Source organism: Schistocerca gregaria, chromosome 7 (genome assembly GCF_023897955.1).
Source record: "Schistocerca gregaria isolate iqSchGreg1 chromosome 7, iqSchGreg1.2, whole genome shotgun sequence".
In the NCBI taxonomy this organism is placed as follows: domain Eukaryota; kingdom Metazoa; phylum Arthropoda; class Insecta; order Orthoptera; family Acrididae; genus Schistocerca; species Schistocerca gregaria.
Window position 1 is genome coordinate 77,179,781 of NC_064926.1, and position 23,567 is coordinate 77,203,347.

A 23,567-nucleotide genomic window follows, 5' to 3' on the forward strand; every position below is an offset into this window, starting at 1 on the left:
GTAAGGTAACAGGTGCGTTAAGATTAACAGCAACAATGAACTGCAACACAATATTTTTTGTCATTTGAAGCATTACCAGCCTTGCCTTTCAGTAATACTAATCCCTCATTCTTTAAATTAAACTGTTTGTTTATAAAAAGTTCACTATCCCAACTACAAACCTAGACGCATCCACAAAGTTGAAACAGAGACTTCATAGAATTCACAAACTCAGTTATGCTACTTCACTTCTTGATTAGATGATTCTTCAACCAACTGTACAATTCTGAAGACTTGTTACCCTCCTGCATATATAATTTTTCAATGTGTATTCCCATAAAATCGTTTAATGGCATATTACTAGCATCAGGTCATCCAACTTTTATCATAACTGACTTTCACTTTTTAGAAATTCATTACTAATAATTGTAATATGATGCAGAGTAACTCATCAAAAGGATGCATACAGCACTTTGATAAAAAAATGTGCTGGTCAATTATATGCAGGACCACTGCAATTTTTACAGTGATTTATCCCAAGTTCATGGAAGTGGTTCTATTAATAGTACTCTTCCAGCTACAACTATCTCTCACCTTTCACATACATCAATCTTACAATTACTTTCATTTACATAGGTATAAATGAGTAACTGTTACAGGTGTAAAATCTAAACAGATCAGGAAGTTAGCACCCTGTACCCCATTTAATTAATTTGTTATATTTGTCTAGAGATTACTGAAATAAAATTTATCAATGAAAATGACAGATTTAGATGCAATATAAATTGTCAAAGGGTTCAGTCCACAGGCTGGATATATCATCTATGGGTATGAAAATGGTAGTCCGGAACACTGCTTCAATGCCTCGTGTAACTGGCTAACATGGAAGACTGACAATGGCAATACCTGTCAAAACACTTTCCACTTCACAAGGTTCATTGTGAAAATGAACTCTGGAACAAGTAACTAGTTAAACTAAACTCAAACTCCTGAGTAGAAACCAGCGGATTACCATTTTTGCCAATGGAATTTGTATAAAAAATTGATATATAAATCTTCAAAATCAGATTAATGTAAAAGGCCTGGGAAAAATATGCATACATCATGTAAAGAATGAAATTTACTGCCTACTTTCATTTGCGCCTATCAGTGGCAGTGAGGAAGACCTACGTTTACTCTGAACTGCATAAAGACCAGTACAGTATAGTGGTCAATACTGTATCATATCATACCATACCATACTTTACTTTACTTTAAAAAGTAAATTACCACACAGGGTACAGTGGAGTTTGGCCTTTGTGCCTGATGACACCATTGAAGAATTTTTAAGATTGGTAGACAAATTGGACTTAGCATGTGAAAGAACCATACCATTAAAATTGTCTTCGTTTATAGAAAAGATGAAAGAAGTGAAGAATGGATACAAGTATCTGTAGCAGCCAGTTGTACGACTTCATATATTATTCTTCTGCTGAAAGGCACCTCCAGAGGCAAGCCGAATGTACACTGTGACACGGACCTGATCGCCCAAAGCATCCACCCAATTCTTGACAGTGATCCAACCTTTCTGTCTGATGTTGGTCTAGCACACTAGCATGTTATAGTTACCCACATAATTGCAGCATATCCACTACAATTCAGCTTGGCACGAGAAGGTGCTAATCACATACACTATGACGAAAAAGAGTTACAGACTGGCTGCAAGTGGGCATTGATTTAAATCAATCGGGAAGGTTGAAGACTGGGATTCAAACCTGGATCTCCTGCTCACTAGGCAGATGGGCTGCCAACTGCACCATTACTCAAAAGTCATGAGAATTCAGGTGTAAGGAACACTACCTTCACAGTTGAGGAGCTGGGTCCAACTCGAGGCTGCTAGGGTAATCCACACAGTTGCAATGACAACTGTGCATATATGGTGCAGTGATCAGCACAGATACCTAGCAAGTACAAATCTTTGAACTTCCCCATTGATTCAAATCAATGCCCACTTGCAGCCAATGTTTGTAATTCCTGTGTGTCTTAGCTTACAGTGGCCGCTGTGCCAATATGATGTCTGTTCTTTCGGGTATGTCCATTCCTTTATATTTTATTTAGAACAAGCACATGCTTTCCCTGTCGCAAATGGATTATCTGACCATGATTAACTTACAAAACCTAACAGGGTGTACACTTCAGAAACCATTAAGTAAAAGTATGATGGTGCTCAACCCAGTATCTATAGATAACTTCAGAGGAAGTTTAGGAAATGTAAACTGGGAAGATGTATATAATGAGCCAAATGCTGATGATAAACGCAGCATATTTCTTGATAAACTTATATCCCTTTTTGAACATTGTCTTCCAAAGAAAATTACTAAATGTAACCCCACAAACTTTTCAAAGAAATCTTGGATTACTACAGGTATTAAAGTGTCTTCAGAAAGAAAAAGAAAACTGTATCAGACAGCAAGAACTAGTAAAGATCCAGAAGCAGTTTTACACTATAAAAATTATTGTAACATACTGAGAAAAGTTAAGGAAATCAAGAAATTTGTATGTTAGAGAAGAAATTAAAAACTCCAGCAATAAAATCAAATCAGTATTGAATGTTGTTAGAAGGGAGACAGGAAAAGTAACCAATGGGGTATGTAGTATTACTGTTAAAGAGAATGAGACCATCTTAACCAACAGTACACAGATAGATTTTTTTCTCAACAACATGGACCAGTTTAAAATTAACACTGACATTCATGATTACAATACCACAAAAAAGTAAGACCTACACTCTCCTTTACTTAACCTATCTTTGGCACAGAAAGGGGTAACATATGCTGCTATAAAACTTTTTGATAAATTACCAGATGAAATAAAATGTCTGACAGACAGCAGTAATAGTTTCAAAAACAAATTGAAATCATACCTTCTTGACAATGCCTTCTATACCATAGATGAATTCTTGAATATGAGTAAATAAATCTGGAGATATCATATATGCATTTTGTGTCATTTAAGGGAATGGGATAGATAATAGAAATACTTAGGTATAACACAACAATGGGGGAAAAAACAAAACTTGTTTCCTGCGTGCATTTCTTGTGCATGTGACATGTTCCACATCATAACAGTTTTTCCATCCTATTGATCAATGGAACATGTAATGAACTAACTAACAATCTTCATTCTTAGTGACTGCTGGATCAAAATGGTGTCTGTTCTTTCGGATTTGTCAAAAATAATCACTTATCTTGGAAAAAGAATGACTGATAATTTCTCAGACAGCTTTCAGCTGGATAGCAGTCAATTATTAGCATCTGTTACTGCACTCTCTCTCGATTTCATCTTTCAAATGACTTTAAAATTGCAGCTGTTCAAGATAAGTAGTAATTCTATCTCCTCTTCATTACAGTAATAAATCTTAGTCATGCCTTAAATAATAAAAAATGAATAAGGTATGTCTGAGAGGATCTCTGCAGAATAATTTCAAGAAAAGATTGATGGTTTGACAGAGACAGCAAGTGTGTCTGGAGTTGTTGGCAATTCAGAGAATGGGCAGCTACAACAATCCGCTGTGAAGGGAAAAAAATCATGATGGCATGTTTAAATGTCCAAGAGTTTCTCTTGATGAGGAAATTGACAACAGACACTATGCTCATAGGTTCCACATTGCTGCTATTGGTCTTATAACAAGAAAGCATCATCAAAGTATAAACAGAGCATCACTCTCAATCACCTCTTAATTCTGACCTGTGGGTAGTAAGCATGGATGTCATTCCCTTGCAACACTTTATTTTTTTAATATAGCTGAAATCTGTCTCAGTGCCTCACTCAGCTTGCACCATTGCCTTCAATCATATTTTTTGCAACTTTTGCTCCAGATTTAACATATACCAACACATGTTGGCTACAGTAATTTGCAATGTGCCTAATAATGTGGCCTATCTGTGCACAGATGCTCCAGCTGCTTAGTTGTTTCCATACATCCTGTTCAAACTATCTCACTATGTCGTCTTACATTCCAACATTTTCTCAGTAAGCAAATAACTAAACACTTTCTGTTTAGATGAATGGTTTGTGTTGAAGTTCAGTACAGTTAATCAATTTCAGTTTGATGGTAAAATGGTTTTCATTGTCTACCAGCAAATGTTATTTGCTTGAGAGGTAAGTTTAGCTTTGTTTAATTCAGCTATATGTTTATGAATCATTTGTACAATATGCACAATTGATGTGGAACCAGTTTACAGGCTGTGAATCTTCAAGCATTCACAGTGTATTACTTGACCCAAAAAAATGTGGTAATTCAATTGTAACCAAACTGTCTAGCATTAATATTTTGGAAATTTGTGGTAAGTTCATACGGGACCAAAGTGCTGAGGTCATCAGTCCTTAGGCTTACACATTAATCCAACTTAAACTAAGTTATGCAACAACACACACACACACACACACACACACACACACACACACACACACACACACAAGGGAGGATTCGAACCTCCGATGTGGGGAGCCGTGCGAACCATGGCGAAACGCCTTAAACTGCGCAACTACCCTACATAGCCATGCACTAGTATTTCAGCTGTAAGCCAACGAGCAATCTTCCCAGCAAGCTGTAAAGATTGGCAGTAAAGCACTCCTGCACATGTTACGTACCTGTAGGATGAGCCAACTGTGCATGTGCTTACAAAAAGTTTGTGACAACATCCTTCACAGAAGGCATCATCGTGGCATACATCTACCTGCCTCTGTGGTTTTTCTTCCACTGTGATTTTCTGTGTATGCTTATGCAGTTGGCCTACCCTACCATTATACAGGAGCATTTTACTACCTGACTTTAGATCTCAATCCAAAGCTGGCTCAATGGTTTATGGCCAAAACATTAGCAGAAGACAGTTTTGTTACAGCTGAGTTCCCACAATTTTATGGACGAGTTTACACACAGTTAAATGCAACTTATTCTAAACAAAGCTGCTTACTAGCCAATTACTGATAACAGAAGTAAAAAATTAATTCCTTTATATATCAAGCTGCACATTTTTTGTTGTTCTGTGTAACACAAGGAGCTGCTCAGAAGAAACTTATTACCCTCAGGCCATTTTAACAGTATTTGAATATTAACAAAAAAGAAAGAAAAAGAAAGAAAGGAAGATTGCATTAATTGCTTATTCTATGCTGAAGGCTTGAGTACCAGATCAGGTTATCCTTAGCACTATTATCCACGTTTTCGGTCCATTTCCTTTTGAATAGACCCAATCCAGAGGCTGATTATTTGTCTGTATTTAATCTCACTCAAAAGCTGTTTCCGATTCATTCCAAGACCATCGCTCATGTGTAAGTAACATCAAACCACTTCCTGGCAGAAAAAAAGAGCTTCCATTATATTATTCTCAGGATGTTTTTCGCTCTCACATTGCAAAGAGCACTGAAACTGCCTGCCTCATGATATTCCTTCATTTTACACAGTAGTGTGTTGAAGTATTATGTACCAGAATATCACTGTTTAATTAATATTAGAGGTCATTTACAAGGCGTATTTTTTTAAGTAAGTTGTTGTTGTTGTTGTTGTTGTTGTCTTCAGTCCTGAGACTGGTTTGATGCAGCTCTCCATGCCACTCTATCCCGTGCAAGCTGCTTCATCTCCCAGTACCTACTGCAACCTACATCCTTCTGAATCTGCCCGGTGTACTCATCTCTCGGTCTCCCTCTACGATTTTTACCCTCCACGCTGCCCTCCAATGCTAAATTTGTGATCCCTTGATGCCTCAAAACATGTCCTACCAACCGATCCCTTCTTCTAGTCAAGTTGTGCCACAAACTTCTCTTCTCCCCAATCCTATTCAATACCTCCTCATTAGTTACATGATCTATCCACCTTATCTTCAGTATTCTTCTGTAGCACCACATTTCGAAAGCTTCTATTCTCTTCTTGTCCAAACTACAGACTAAGTAAGTAACATTTTGAAATTAAAAAAAAAAGAAAAGAAAAAAAAACATGTACGATATTTTCAATAATTTTATTTTCACATGAAAACCTGTACCTTAATCTACTTTTCTACATAATTTCAGTCAAAATTGAGGCACTTGTCATAACGTTGTACCAGGTTTTGAATACCCTCCTCACAGAAGTATGCCGCCTGACTTGTTAACCACTGCATCACCACTGTTTTGACTTCGTCGTCATCTTGAAGATGCTGACTTCCCAGGTGTTTCTTCAAGTGCAGGAATAGATGGTAGTCACTGGGCACAAGATCGGGGCTGTACAGAGGATGATCTAGAGTTTCCCATCACAAAGATGTGACGGAATCTTTGGTCTGATTCGCCACATGCGAATGGGCATTGTCTTGCAGCAAAATGATGCCCTTGCTCAACTTGCCACGTCTTTAGTTCTGAATTGAACAGCACAGATTGTGCAATGTCTTACAGTAAGTTGCTGCACTGATTGTATCATTATGAGGCAGAAATTTCACAAGCAATACTCCTTTTCTGTCCCAAAAAAACTGTGCACATGATTTTCTGGGCAGAAACTCTTTGCTTAAACTTCACTTTTCTGGGCGAATCTCAATGCTGCCATTCCATGGACTGTTGCTTTGATGCTGGTGTGACTTAGGGCACCCATGTTGCATTGCCCGTGACAATTTGGCTTAAAAAATCACCACCATTGTTGTGGTACCACTCAAGGAAAGTCAATGCACTGTCTAAACATTTGGTTTTGTGCACATCCGTCAACATTTTTGGTACCCAATGTGCGCACAGTTTTTGGTAATTCAAGTGCTTGGTCACAATGCCATACAAAAAACTAGGAGAAAAATTAAGAATGTCATCCTGCAAGGAGGAAATCATAAAGTATCTGTTTTCTCTCATATTATTGTCCACACCAAACTTTCATTAACAACCGAAGGACGCCCACTCCGTTATTCATCATGCACATTTGTGCAGCCGCCTTAAAATGCTCTCAACCACTTTCTTAGCATTCCAGTCAGTCATAATGTTTTCTGCATAAACTGCACAGATCTCACAATGAATATCGATCACTTTTAGGCCTTTAGCAGTAAGAAATCTTTTAACAGCCCGTACTTCACAGTCGGCAGGACTCATGATTATCGGAGACATCTTAAACACTCAGTACACGATGTAAACAAGGAAGAATCAGACTGTAATGGCATCAGTGCATAGACAACAGATGTAGGTACCCAGTGTGCATACACAGAATGCTGACCACAGCGCTGCGGTCATGGTGTGGCAAAACTGTACTTACTTAAAAAACATGCTTCGCATATCAAACAAGAGTAGAAGAGGATCCAATCGCAAAAGCTCTGGCAAAACCAGGATGATCTGTTATTTACAGGATACAACTGATGAACATACCCAACATGTTTTGCTTCCACTTACTTAAATATGGACTAAATCAGTTAAAATTTAATATTCCTCTAGGGAACTTTGCTGTTTCCACAGCTGGGCACCAACAGATCATAGAAACCAAATTGTTAATATTTTGTCATTCAAGTATTTTATTATTTAGTAGTTGAACTGATAGATAAAGAAAATTGTCAATTATGTGCAGGCCTGTTACTGCATGGATAACTGAAAATGACAGATAATTAAAAATATACATGTTTTAATGAGAAACTACTAATTGCTGTATTTACAAAACATCCTACATGTCATATCTGAAAAGCTCACTGGAGTGCTTGCACATTATGTGCCAGAAACAATGGACTGGAAATCATTGAACTTCAGCTCTGAAGGAGAAGTCCATGCACGCATAAAGACAGAAAATTTGCCCTGAATATGTTAAGAGGGTAGATTCCTCACTTTTATGTTGTGATGAAATTGGGAACGATGGAAAAATATTTCACAGATGTCCAGCAGTGGGATTTGGTCCTGCATCTGCCGGAAGCAGAATATTCTCACCAAATTATAACTGAATACCCTCCGCGAGCGCGTGTGTGCGTGTGTGTGTGTGTGTGTGTGTGTGTGTGTGTGTGTGTTTTCCATATACCCCACTGTCAGGTAACAATCACTGTGGGGGCAAGACCAACCCACCACCATAGTTCGGGAGACATGATGCCATAAACAATTAGATGCATGAAAAACTGCCGTATCATGCATGATGTTTCAGTGTATTACTTCTATGCTACTAACTGTATTCACAATAAATTTCGCAGGCGGTATCCATATACACCACTAAAAGCACCTACGAAATACCATATTTCATGGTAACACACATAGATCAGGAGATATGATGTAATAAACACTGAGATAAGTGAAAATAATGCCACATCATGCATGACATTTTAGTGCATATATTCTTTACTGCTGAGGCACTCCTACAATCAGGCTAACTTACGGAAACCTCTAACATCTGGTAAAACTTTTGACACTTTTCTACTTTAAGTGCAAACAACTGTAGGTGGAAACGAAAACTGCCTATAGAGCTATGAAGAGACGTTGCCATGGAGACATCTGTAAAAATCACACAGTAGATACGCGAAACAGCTGTGCCTAGCCTGTAAAAAGTGAAAGAACTAACCTGAGCTGTGCAAGGCGTTGCTTCAAGCGTACCCTGTCAGAGAGAGTTGGACGGACGTTCACAAAGTAGAACCTCCAGGCCAGCACAGGAACCATTAACACAGTTACTGTCAGCACCGTAGTGAACCAGAATGTCGCTTCACTCATTGCCTGCAGCAAGGAACAGTTACTTGTAGATTACTACCTCTAAATGTTGAAACAATGTTAATATTAAATGAGAAAGTGCATTATGTACAGAAATAAAAACTCTTTGAATTTTAAAAATTTTGCCTTAAGCAAAATAACATAAGAATCAGTGCAGCTAAATTAGAAAAAAAATTTTACAATAAAGATGGTACATTATTAATATGAGAACAGTGTGTATTACTTGGCTACAACCTTTCTCCTCAGGTTTTCCTATTTCGTTTGAAGCTGTACCTTCTGATTTTGCACATATTTGTCTTTAAGCACAAGTAACAGTTATATGGAAAGACAAGAATTAAGTGTTAATATCCATACCAGAAATACAAAACACAAGAAATAAATAAGATGTCATTATGTCTGGTCAGTTCTTAACTTCAGGAAGCACAATACTAAGTACAACCAATAAACATCACCTATTACTTCCTTCCTCAGGGAGGCAAGTAGGAGAGATTGGGGAAAGGTTAGTACGGAAGGGCAGGTAACTCAAGATCGTGGAATGAGTAACCTACCTGTTGGAGGATAAAGGTCTCCCCTCCCTTCTGCTTACAAAGAGAGCTGACTTTTAATCCTCATCTAAAAATAAAGCTATACAATTAATTTTTTGCTATTTTATCAAAAATTGACATTTTGAGACTGTGGCAGTGCACAAAATACAAGTTAGTTCTACCAAGGAAGATAACAGCAACTAGTCACTGTCATTAATGCTATTTATTTACACAAATCACACAGTTACCAGTTTGACAGATTCAGCTTCAGGCAGCTGTTCATATTTACACACATCAAAAAATGTTTTGCATCACCTCAGTTCCCAGAACTCTGGAAGATAGACATTGACTGTGGATATTGTATCACAGACACGGTCCCTTTGGCTTTTTAGAGATGTAACTAAACTTGCCTAAAGATGTAAACAACCCTGCATGAGCATCACCTATTAGATGGAGGGGGTATGGCACAGCTGATCAGTTCCAGTCATTCCACCAGGAAAGAGGTACATGGTTTGTGTTGTCTGTAGGTCAACCATGCCTACACGGTCAATACCGGAGTTCGATCGCATCCGCATGGTTACTTTTGCCGGGAATGGTTCTCAACCAGGGAAGTATCCAGGCATATCAGAGCGAACCAAAGTGGTGATGTTCGGACATGCAACGAGATACAGAGAGACAGGTACTGTCAATGACATACTTCGCTCAGGCCGCCCGAGGGTTACTACTGCAGTGGATGACCACTACCTACAGATTGTGGCTCGGAAGAAATCTGACAGCAACACCACCGTGTTGAATAATGCTTTTCGTGCAGTCACAGGACGTCACGTTATGACTCAAACTGTGTGCAATAGGCTTCATGATGCGCAACTTCACTCCCGACGTCCATGGCAACGTTCATCTTTGCAACCATGACACAATGCAGCATGGTACAGATGGGTGCAACAACAAGCCAAATGGACCACTCAGGATTGGCATCACATTCTCTTCACTGATGAGTGTCGCATATGCCTTCACCCAGGCAATCATTGGAGACGTGTTTGGAGGCAACCCTGTCAAGCTGAACACCTTAAACACACTTCCAGCGAGGGCAGCAAGGTGGAGGTTCCCTGCTGTTTTGGGGAGGCATTTATGTGGGGTCGACATATGCCACTGGTAGTTGTGGAAGGCGCCGTAATGGCTGTACAATACGTGAATGTCATCCTCCAACCGATAGTGCAACCATATCAGCAGCATATTGGCGAGGCATTTGTATTCATTGATGTCAATTCGTGCCCCCATTGTGCACATAATGTGAATGGCTTCCTTCAGGAAAATGACATCGCTTGACTAGAGTGGCCAGCATGTTCTCCAGACACGAACCATACCCAACATGCCTAAGACAGATTGAAAAGGGCTGTTTGTGGTCGACGTGACCCACCAACCACTCTGAGGGATCTAAGCCGAATCGCCCTCTTAAGGTCTCACTGTATGGTGGTACAACACGCAATGTGTGTTTTTCATGAGTAATAAAAAAGAGTGGAAATGTTGTTTATGTTGATCTCTATTCCAATTTTCTGTACAGATTCCGGAACTCTCGGAACTGAGGTGATGCAAAACTTTTTTTTGATGTGTGTAGATTCCATTTGTTTCTGTTTACATTAATTGTACACTGCATTTTCCTCCTTAATGGCAAAAGTTCCTTGGAATGGTGGTGCCGTCACATTTCCCTCATATCATTATGTTGCACTGATAACTGATTGGGCAAAAAAATTATAAAACTTTTTTGACATACAAATACGCAATGTGTTTTATATACTTTTTACCATTACATGAACACAAGCTACCAACAACGCAACATAATGATGCAGGAATTTCTATGCTGCCGCCGCCACCACCATCACAAGGAACTTAAGCCACAATTCTCTGCGAGAATAAACCTAGGTACACGACTGCAATCCTGGTATGCACTGAAATCCTGAGCCCACAATATACAGGAGCCCATTGATTAAATGGAGTGTAGTAGATAAATCACTAGGTCCGAATGGAATTTCAGTTCAATTTTACAAAGAGTACTCTTTGGCATTGGTTCCTTACCTACCTTGCATTTATCATGCAACTCTAGTCCAGCACAAAATCCCAACTGGAAAAAGGGACAGTTGACTCCAGAATACAAGAAAGGTAAAAGATTGGACCTGCAAAATTACAGACCAATATCCCGAACTTTTGTTTGCTGCAGAATCCTTGAACAAATTCTCAGTTCGAAGATAATAAATTTTCTTGAGACTGAAATGCTTGTATCCACGAATCGGCATGGTTTTAAGAACCATCGCTTGTGCGAAACTCAGCTTGCCCTTTTCCTACATGATATACTCTGAACTATGGATGAAAGGCAACAGCCTTAACCCATATTTCTAGATTTCCAGAAAGCATTTGAAACAGCACCCCACAGCAGACTGTTAACGAAGGTACAAGTACAAAGAATAAGTTAACAGATGTGTGTGGGTCGAAGACTTCTTAAATAATAGAACCCAGTATGTTGTCCTTGACAGCAAGCATTCATCAGGGACAAAGGCATCAACAGGAGTGCCCCAGGGAAGTGTAATAGGACTGCATTTGTTCTCTATGTACTTAAATGATTTGGTGGACAGAGTGGGTAGCAATCTGCAGTTGTTTGTGAGTGAAGCCATGGTGTCAGTAAGGTGTCGAAGATGAGTGAGTGTAGGAAGATACAAGATGCCTTAGACAAAACTTCCAGTTGGTGTGATGAATGGCAGCTAGCCCTAAATGTGTAAAAATTAAAGTTAATGTGGATTAGTAGAAAGAACAAACTTGTGAGGTTCGGATGCACTATTGCTAGTGTCCTGCCTGACACAGTGAAGTTGTTTCAATATCTGGGAATAATGCTGCAAAGTGATATGAGATGGAACAAGCACATGATAACTGTGGTGAGTAAAGCTAATGGTCGACTTTGGTTTATTGGGACAATTTTAGGAAAGAGTGGGTCTTCTGTAAAGTAAACCGCATATACGATGCTGAGTAATGCTCAAGTATTTGGGATCCCTACAAGTTCAGATTGAAGGAAGACATCAAAGCAATCCAGAGGCAGGCTCCTAGATCTGTTATCACTAGGTTTGAACAACATTTAAGTATTACAGAGGTGCTTCGGGAACTCGAAAGGGACTCCCTCGAGGGAAGGTGACGTTCTTTTTGTCAAACACTATTGAGAAAATTTAGAGAACCAGTGTCTGGAGCATACTGCCAAATGATTCTACAGCCACCCAACATACATTGGCATAAGGACCATGCAGATTAGATATGAGAAATTAGGGCTCACATAGAGTCATATACACAGTCATTTTTCCCTTGCTTTGTCTGTGAGTGGAACTGGAAAAGAAATGACTAGCAGTGGCACAGGGCACCCTCCTACCATGCACCACATGTGACTTGCAGAGTATCTATGTAGATGTAGATGTAGATGCATTGTGCAGTAACACATTTTCTGCATTTGAAGGGGAATAGCACAGCAGCAATCCATGCTGTGATGGTGGAAGAGTACAACAACGATGCACCATCATATATCAAGTCTCAATTGCAAAGAATGAATTGTCAGTTTCTCTCTCCTTGAAGAAATGTGAGACCTAGCACTCAAAGACCAGCATATCGCAGTCGGAGCAATAGTAGAAGAAATGAAAATTGGTCGGAGATCAGTTTTCAATAAGTTGCATAATATTTTGAAACTACAATGGTTGCCCCTCACTGGGTTCTGTAACTGCTCACACCAATTCAACACAATTCAACACTACTGTTGAATTGAGGTAACATTGCAACTGCATGAAGTCAATTGAGATTACTTCTTTAATCACTAAGGATGAGTAGTGTGTGGTATTACTATGAACCTGAGACAAAGGAGTAAAGTAAGCAGTGGGGTGGGGAAAAAAAAAACCAGCAACAACAACCAGTGACACAAGTGACTTTTGGGACTGCCATGGCAGAGTACCAACAGATTACGCTCATAAGGAACAAATCATCACAGGAGCGTATTGCAAAAATCTCTTGGCGAGGTTATGGGAAGCTGTCCTGACAAACTGTCATGGCAAACTGACTGTTGGCGTGTTCTTACTCCACAACAATCTCTCAGTTTATCGTGCACAGGACACTGGCTGCTTCTTTGGATTATCAAACTCCTAAATTCTCCTAATATCATATCCATTCACCCCTTCCTCTTTCCTCAAGTAGAAAAACCATTGTGAGTTGAGCATTTCCAGAATGACAAACAGGTGATTTTTTGGGTAAAAGGTTCCCCGAATAGCCAAAATTCAGAGTTCTACAACTAAGATGTCGACCAAGTCACACATTGTTGGGAAATAAATGTAACATTGTAGGCTGGAATAAGTAGACAAGGATTGATACCATTAGCACATTTCATGGAAGCAACTTTATAGTTCCAAGGTCATAATTAATGCTTTATGAATACTTGTAACTATCAGCAATACTTGTAATTTCGCCTCCAGAAGGTGAACACTGGCCAGACATTTTGTCTCCGTATAATTTTACCGTTCTCAAGCGAGTTATCCTTTTGAAGAAAAAAAAGTAGACCCAGTGGAGTCTGCATTTCATTTGACGCATTAGACTTGAAGGTGGGAATCAGCCACTGCACACAGGAACGTAACACCACGAGAAAGACTAACATGCTGTAAGAATGCTTAGTAGTAAATTTTAGTATCACACTAATATCATCACTGAACTCTGTTCTAGAAATGCACACTAATCTCGCTGAAGTTACAGTGAAGCTGCTATTAAATAAATTTATTCTAAGTTATTTTGTTTCATTTCATTCTTGTATATTTTATGGTTATTTCCAGAATCTGAAGTCTTAAAAAGAAAAGTTTGCAATACAGAGTGTAAATGATAACTGTTTACAATGAATCACAGTGATGTAGGCAAAGCTGAGGGTAACAATTTTATACAGGACACTTATGGTCCATCAAGTCAGTAAAGTGGCTCAAACTGCCCTACAAAAACTACCTAAGCGACAGTGCAAATGCTTCACCTGACACTTTCATATTTTCTCACTCTCTAGATACAAACTATTTGTACTAAGAAAACATGAACAGGACTTTTTTTTTTTTTTTACAGGTAATTTAATTTTGTACTGGGATATGTTTCCACAAGAGGCTGCTGTCTTTGAGTTATTCAAGAAAAACATATGAAAGTTACTGCCATACTTATACGTAAAGTTGAGTACAATCAAATGAGAACAATCAATTGAATTGCTTGTTGGAAAACTACGGACTCATTTGGTTGTAGCATTACACATTGGTTGAATTATTCATTCATTCTTTTGAATGAAACCAGTCTGTAGGAGTAACTGAATGAAAAAGAATGATGCAATATGTTGGTGTTTTGCATACTGATGGTTCTTCATTCTCTATTTTTCAAGTGAAACAGTCTTTAGTTTTATGTCAGTTGAAGTATGTATTCATTCATTCATTCATTCAACTGAGACCACTGTTTAGTGCCTGCCTATCTTGGATGTCTTGGTTAGATGAGAGAATGATTTCTCTCTGGGGCTTTCAGTTTATCGTAAGTCCATTCATACAGATTCGTATTTGCAGGCATCAAATTATCAAAATTTTTATTACCATCTTGAAAAAGAAGTTAAGCTACATAATTAATTTTTTGTAAGTTTTCAGGTACATGGCTGCAGTACTGGAACACAACGAAATTCCTGTGACACAGTACCAGAGCATGCTGCAATGAGTGAAAGCACAATAGCACAGCCCATTGATGATGTGGAGTGTCATGCAGTTTTTTCCCCCTTTGCAGCATCAGAAATGTTGGAGCTGTGTGAAGCCAACCCACATAGTGAGAGAAGTTGCCAAGATTCGCCTTACATAGCTAAAACATTTCCATTGCTGTTGAAAACTAATCATCACATGATAATCTACTATATCAACAGGCCTGTGTTTTTTCATTTTAGCTCAGTTATCAAAAAGTGAAGATACTGTAGTGTAAGGATTTCAATGTGTACCAGTAATGCAGAAGTGTACCTGCAAACAAACAAAAAATTAACTATATAACTTTACGCAAGTAAGGTGATAATTACAACTTTACGACTACATCTGTTATAGTTTATGCTCTTTCTTTATTCATAGTCTACAGTCCTGAGCAGTGCTAGCTCTCATCACAATGATTAAAAGATCATTTTTCGTTTTTCATCAGTTTTGTTGGGACAGTATTCAAATCAAAGTTATGTAAGCTTCTACAGCTGCTGGAATGTTCTCCAAGGTGACTGGCTACCAACGGATGAAGATGTGTATGCAGCAGGCATAAGCTGGCTTCATTCATTTTACAATGCATATTTACATCCGTACCTACACTCTGCAGACTGCTATGAAGTGCATGGCAGAGGGTACGTTCTACTGTACCACACATTAACGTTTCTTTCCACTCTATGTGCTTATGGAGGATGGGAAGAATGAGTGCTTATATATATCTGTACATGGCGTTATTCGTCTAATATAGCCTTCACTCCATAGTGTAGGACTGAAACAGCAATATGTTCTTAATATGTAAAAGTTGAATCATCACTACTTACCTCAAGCTGGCAGCACAGGAGAAAGGAGACTTCTATTATGCTAGGGTATGTTTCCTTATGAGGGCGAGGCAAAAAATTCTGTCTAACATAAAGATTGCTACAGTGTGACATGTTGCATATGTGGTTCAACTGCCCACTGGACACGTCTCAGATTAAAAACCAAATGGTCAAGGATGCAAACCAAGTCAGATTGTTTTTTTCCACATTTATTTATACATAAGGAGACTAGGACAAAAAGTAAGTCAATTTTTCACCCAAATAACAGTCTTTCATTGCCACACCAAGAGCTCCTCACTTTGCTCTTACGCTGTTATTACACAGTCAACATGAATGACCAGTGAATATTTTTAATCCATTTCTTAATAGCTCTCATGAAAAATTATTTTTACTGGCTAAGCATAATTACTGAGAATCATACTGTACCATAGTGAGAGATCCAACGTAGCTCCCACCAATAACGTAATTGTAAAAGTATTGTAAAATAAAGTACCACACCAAGGATCCCCACACCATGATGTGGTTAAACACTGTCCAGTAAGCAGTATCTAAGGCAATCTGAAAAGTAAAGAAAGCACAGAGTCACACTTTTTAAGGAACCATCAATAAGCTGAATTTAAAATCCAAGGACTACAGCCACAAAAAAGTAACAAAATTAATGAGCTAAGAAATCTGAATTACTGGAGGCTGCACAAGTGTCGTAGGTTGTTGGAGCTCCAATTCTGCTGTAATGATACAGTAATACGTATTCCAACAATGAAAAGTCCAGATTGGAATAACAACTACCCTATTCATGATATTGTTGTAATACATGTTATATGTCCACCACTCATCATGAAGTAATTTCACATTTAAATAGTATTCCATTATCTTCTTAAATGCAAATAGCTTTGAAAATTACCTTCACTATCCAATAAATGTGTATAAATCGATTTTGAAAGATAAATTATTATATTAGTCTCAACTCACCTGTGCTGTGACCACAATAACAAGGTCTGTGGCAACAACACTCCCAAGGAGCATGTGATCTGACAGTACATAACCATTTGGTGAAACACCATCTTTGTACGTACCTGAAACAAAGCACAAAGTTCAGCACTGAAACTGACTTCTTATAAGAAAATGACACTTTTTCCAAGTTTGATCAAGCATTCTTCTCATGTGAATATAAATATTTTTCTTCCAGGTTTGATCAATGCATTAAACTGTTAATTCATAACAAGGAGCACACACTCAACTCACCATAATTTTAACAGAGAGAATTAATGAACTTGAACTTGTTGACTGAAGTCAAACTAAAAAAGCTATACCTACACACACAATTTCAATGATAAAAAGGAACAAAGTTAATCTTATCTAAAATTGCATGGTCTCCTACTTTCACTCAAGTTCATTATAAATTTAAGATATTGCAGATTTAGTCAAATGTTGTGGAACATTCTATTAAAACAGAAGTACATACCATGTATGAGCCAATCAGCATGGTAGCACATTTACAACTTCTTCATAAAATTTTAAGGAACAAGTTTCACATTTCACAACATCATAAAATCCACACCATGTTTGTCTCAAAGATTTAAAACAGAGACACCAAACAGAGTGAGTGCTTGAGGTACCTAGATCTTGTGGACACGATCAAAGAAAACAGAGCAACCATCGGAGATCCCCTGTTAAGACCCATCTGTGGTGTTGTTGTTGTTGTTGTTGTCGTTGTCGTTGTCGTTTGCTGCTGCTGCTGCTGCTGCTGCTGCTGCTAGGTGAAAGTACCTGGCACATTAGGTGAGCAGCAACATTCAATTCTCTGTTTCCAACTTTTTGGGTTTGCAGCTGAGATGTAATTTTTTTTTCTATTCTTTGCATGATATTTCACCAACTTCCCTAGTTATCTTATCAGGGTTTGAGCACTGGTTTCACTGTGGGCTGCTTGGACTTCTACCAAATTGAATGGTATACACTGTGTGCCACTCTAGCTATGGTTTCCTACACCTTTATGGAAGGGTGGGGGAAAAAGTGGAGTCAACAGAAATTAAAAACCAGTACAGAAGCTATGCAAAAACATGGATACATGGAGAATAGTGGAAGACAATGTCCTTAAAAAATCTAATAGTTACTTATCTAGGAGCAGAGAGAGAGATTGCTTAAGTTGTTTGGAAAATCGATCAATCAAAGTGAGGGCATTATCCTATTCTTAGCTTAAACTGCTCCTGTTGATTAAACTACACACCACTCTAGTTTTGACGATTTTTATTACACTGTCCTAGAAATTCATCACCTGCATCATTATGCTAGCTGGAAAAACATTGTGAAAACAACGTTTGCAGCCCCACCAATTCCTTGTCAAAATGTGGCTCTCGAGTGACATATATTATAGTTAATTTTGATGCAATTTCTCTCTTCACTGCAATCCAAGTATAAAAGTCACAATGGAAATAGAACAAGAGGGTTTCTAGGGGACAGTGTCTACACGAGGCCCACCCATATCAACCTCTTATCTACAGGCCACGAGTCATCCCCACACATTACAGAGAAGCTCCATACTTAGCACACTGGTCCACAGAACATGTACGCTCTCTGATGAACAATGCCCTGCGAAAGAACATAAGACTTATGACAGAAGTTTTTAAAACTAATGTGTACTCAAAATAATATATTGAACATGTCCTACAATGCAAACTGACACTACCAACAAAAGGAGATGATACCAATAAACAAATAGCCAGAAACGTATGGTACCTTGGTTCAAATTTATATATCAATCATTCAAACAAAACTAAAAATTCTACTATGTTATATGAAATATAATGTAGGACTCCAAGAACTAGGAGAATACCACAAACTGTGTGAATGTGGCAGGTTGTACATTAAAAAAATTATAAGAACTTTTGAACAAAGACATTAAGCACAAAAGGATTAGATCCAACTTGAGAAACCAACTATATTATTTGTCACTGAATACTGCCTGACGTGTGTGGATAACATGAATTCTGAAAATACCAACACTTTTGTGCAGTTGACATATTTGTGGGACAACCTAACAAAAGATGCAACTGAGATTTGAGTGGCCTGTAATTTAATCAACAAGAATAAGGCTTTGGCTTAAGCAAAACATTGAATCTAGCACATAATGTGCTTCAATCAGATAAGGAAACATTTCAATGCTCTCTCGCCATCTGTTTTGAGTTTCTGTGAGTCTGTTTTATTGTTTAATCATGCCACGAAACATTCCCAATGGCACTGTTTGGTTTGCATAAAAAAAGCGAGCAACAAAATCTGTTATTGATGCCTGATGAGAATAACTTGGGATGTTGTTCAAATATTGTGGAAAGGGCAAATAACCTGACTGCAAGTCCTAAAAACTTTTAAATCATGAGTTCTGCTGAAGAAGGATCACACTCAAATTCTTGTTTATGTGCATATCCACTGTTCAACAACTCCTCTAGAAATTGTCTTTGCTCATCTCATTGTTTATTAATAATGACATGTGTATGGAAATGTATGAAGCCATGAAAAGGCAGGCAGAATATCAATAAACTGCTTGGCTACCAGATAGAAATCACGACCTCAAAGTTGACATTCAACTCCACTGGCACAGTACTATAAGATAGGCTTTGAACATCATAGATGCACCTCACAGTTAGATCTGTTCCAAACATTCACAGTGAGGAGACCCTCAATGACGTATAACTTGTCATAAAACAATATACAATACATATTTAAAAGGAAGGGGATATGCTACTGACCCTTCCACATATCCTAACTGAAATGATCCTCATCAATGTGAAATAAAAATTCAAACTCCAATGGCTTGGCACCTCTTCTGCTTGGTGAGTAATGATCTGCTCTCATACATGTATATTATCTCATACATGTATTTCACCTGGATTTTCCTTGTGTGTTTATTAATGTAAAGAAAAAAAACATTATACCAGAATGGAGGCCACCATCTTCCAACACAAATATATTCTGAACTAGCTGAGTACCTGGGTACCGTATTTACTCGAATCTAAGCCGCACCTGAAAAATGAGATTCGAAATAAAGGAAAAAAAAATTTCCTGACTAAGTCGCACCTGAAATTTGAGACTTGAAATTCAAAGGGAGAGAAAAGTTTTAGGCCACACCTCCAAATTGAAACAAAGTTGGTCCATTGTAATTTAGGTTGAATGAATGAGAATACAGCTACAGTAGTTTGGTTCGAGTCGTAAGCTAAGCAATTAAGCTTTACCAGGTAGCCATTGCTATGCGTCAGGTGATCCGTCCGTATTTATACATGTACCCTTCCTTTTTCACGTGCTTCGTCTGGTTTGAATCAATTGCTTATTTTGCTTTGATCTGTTAAGTGCCGTTTTCTTTGTTATAGGTTTTTACGTCACTCTAAGCTGAAAATGCATTACTGTAATGTGTCATGCATTGTTTGTCGAATTCTGATAGTGCGTGTTTACAGCCTGTCACCGCTCGCGGCTCGGCTTGCTTTTGTGCGCACTACCACCGCTTACAATTTTAAAAAAAGGAAACAACAACAGAGATTGTCTCATTAGCAAAACAATGGCAAGTGACTGCTATTTGATGTTACTTACAGTGCTGCTTTCTTTGATAATGATCAGTAAGAACCAAATAATAGACTGCATATGATAGAACATGTTCTGAACGAGAGTTAGGCGAAAATTTTTCTCTGTTTGAAAATCTTTGCGGCCGCTTCTTTAGTACATCAAATTCTGCACAGGAATTAGAGTCATCTTAGATTTAAAAATCTAGTCAGTTTCTGCGCTTCATTTCTGACTGTATCACTATTATGCATAAGAATAATACGAATATAAACATGACATGATTCGTATATTCTTTCACGTTTTCTGTTGTATCACTCTAGTTTTGTAATTTATTAGGCAAACAGAATTTAAATGAGATAACAGAAAACATGAAAGAATACATGGCAAAATTTTTATATTCATATTGTTCTTATGGTGAAGAGAATACTACATGTGATTCACATTTCGTCAGGTTCCTATTAGCAACAATCTCTTCTCACAGGCAGAAAAAATTCAGAACGTAGATTTGACCATATTGACAAACATCACAAACAGTCTTGCCAGTCAGATTTTTGTAGTATATTGAAATTCTGCTACATTCGAAGATAAACAATACAGAATTTGTATTTACTTCGTTGGATAATGTATGACAATGCAATGGTCGGAACTTGGGGTGGAGAAAAAAAAGCTCGTCTTCCACCTTCTTTTTAAAATTTATTTACTGACGCAGAGGTTTCAGCGCCAGTATTTATCTTTGTGCCTACAAAGCATGCCTGTCTAGTGCTACATATATTGGAGGGCAGAAGTTAGTTGTGGCGGCACCTACCAACATTTTTCAGAACTTCGACTTGTTTTGCACTCGATTCTAAGTCGCAGGCAGTTTTTTGGATTACAAAAACCGGAAAAAAAAGTGCAGCTTAGATTTGAGTAAATACGGTACATATATATTTATTACAGTTCTATTAGTCCACCTCCTCCTCCCCCCCCCCCCCCTGCCTATCTCCTTCTACCTATTCTCTGTACCCATCTCCTCTGCCCCCTCCCCACCCACTCTGTCATCTCCTCCTGACCCTATCCCCATCCATCTACTACCGCCGTCCTCTCTTTGTCTATCTGCTCTGTTTATCTCCTTGCATCCCTTTGTGTCCTATCTCCTCCTCTTTCCTTCCTCTGTCCAGCTCCTCCTCCTCCTCCTCCTCCTCCTCCTCCTCCTCCTCTCTCTGTATGTTCATCTCTTACTCCCACTTTCTCATCCACATTATGACCCCCCAACCAACAGGACATTTCTGGTTCTAACCCCTCAGCCCAAGACACACACACACACACACACACACACACACACACACACACACACACACACACTAACAATTAAGAGGGAGATGTGGAGCATACATACATACACTCATTTTTATAATATGTATGAATTAACGTGATGAATTCATGTAATATGTAAATACTCTTGGGTGTGATGCAGTAAGACCGCTTATAGTTCACTGTCAAGTACTGGTTATAATTACTTCACTTTCTTACTCCTTTCTTGTAGTGAGTAACAACACATCTCAGCTCTTGCCGGAGAAATAGCTTAGCATTCACCCAAATTACTGTACAGAAATCAGAAATATCAAATATCGAGAGAGAGAGAGAGAGAGAGAGAGAGAGAGAGAGAGAGAGAGAGAGAGAGAGAGAGAGAGAGAGAGAGAGAGAGAGAGAGAGGGGGGGGGGGGGGGGGGGGAGGGGAGGAGGAGAAGAGGAAGAAGATTCTCTGAACAGTCAAAATACCAAATTTCAGTTACTTAAAGGAGGGGTTGTCCATGAAAAACACTATTTATAAAATGCACCAAATTCACAATTTTGAAGATACGGCAATGAAATTTTGTACCATGCTTTACTTGAAATTAACATATTTACTGCATTGCATTATGTGTATTTAACTTTTTTCATTGAATTAAAAATTTTATTTTCACAAATAATAAATGTGACTAATAATTCTAGCCTTTGTAGAGTCTGAGAAAAAGAAACATCAACATTAAAAAACATGATTTTCAGGAAATGATGTTTAAAGTTCAACCTAATGTTTTATCTTACGTCATCTCTTCCGAAGACCCCAGACTTGTACTCAAGAGTCCTCTTTTCCTTCAAGGCTTTTCTTCTGATTCCTTGTTTTCTTCCTTCTTCCTTTACAAAGTGTTCAACTAACTTTTCAGTTGCGAGAGGTGTTGTAAATCTATTTCTTTCAAGATGAGTGGTGTGAAATTTCCTATCTTAATGGCCATGCTCCCTAATACCACCAGGCCAGGCTCCCTACATTCCCATCTTAAAATACAAGAACAGCATTGTAAGTTGCAATTCTGACAAACTTTGCAGATCAAAATTTGCTTTCAGGGCATCGTTCAATATGAGTGAAATCAGAGACGCATATGGATTCTGCATTTTGCCGTGAACACAGTTTTTAAAAGTTCAGGACCATCCAGAAACATGCAAGTGAACTTGGCAACATCATGGCAGGAATGTCGCATCAAACATTTAATTATTTTCCAGGCACTTCAGATGCGATTTCATCACTGAAACTTTGGGAACCAGTTGTTCACGAGTTCTACCAATAAATAAAACATAAATTTAAAATTGACATTCTAGGTCAATTACTTGTTTTGAAAAGCCCTGCCACCCACTCACTACCTTGATACACAAAATTTATATTTAAAGCTACATGTAATCATAATTTGTTTCATAATCAAAGCATCACATTTGGACATACAACTTACCATATGGGATAAGAAACAGAACACATGATGTAAATATTCCATGTAATGCACTCCGAAAGAATTCCATCTTATTGAAGAGCAGGTTTGTATGTCCAGGAGTGTACAGTTTTGGGTACAATATGCTGTTACGATCATTGACATCCTGGTCAAAGATCCCCAGCGCCAGCACTGGTAGCGAAGTGTAGAAAAGGTTATAAACTGAGATGAACATAGGGTCGAAAACAGTCTGTAAAAGCACAAATCTCTATTAACAGTATTCTTCTAATGGCAGATACCATTCAACAACAACTTATAAAAAATCAAAAATGATTAGGGATACCCTCAATAAACCGAAATAAGTCATTTAACTTTGAACAATAAAAATTTAATCTCTTTTAAAATAATTTACTTCTACTTTACCACATTCTTACCACGTAATTCACTATGGCTGGCAGGTAGCATTAAATGTTAAAGCGACAATTTATAAATGTTCTACACATATGATAGAAGAAACAGCTTCAAAAAATGGATCAAAGCTATGAAGGTAGTGGGTAATGTAACTATCCCCCTTTC

General features: G+C 38.2%; 1 protein-coding gene across 1 annotated transcript in view; it reads right to left on the reverse strand.

Moving 5' to 3' along the window:
* LOC126281290 (phospholipid-transporting ATPase ID) overlaps positions 1-23,567 on the reverse strand; it is a 1,237,896-nt gene that overhangs the window by 4,775 nt on the left and 1,209,554 nt on the right. Inside the window, 4 exon segments of the mRNA XM_049980113.1 lie at positions 8,489-8,637; positions 16,156-16,287; positions 16,699-16,802; positions 23,016-23,241. Of these exon segments, the coding sequence (XP_049836070.1) occupies positions 8,489-8,637; positions 16,156-16,287; positions 16,699-16,802; positions 23,016-23,241 (611 nt within the window).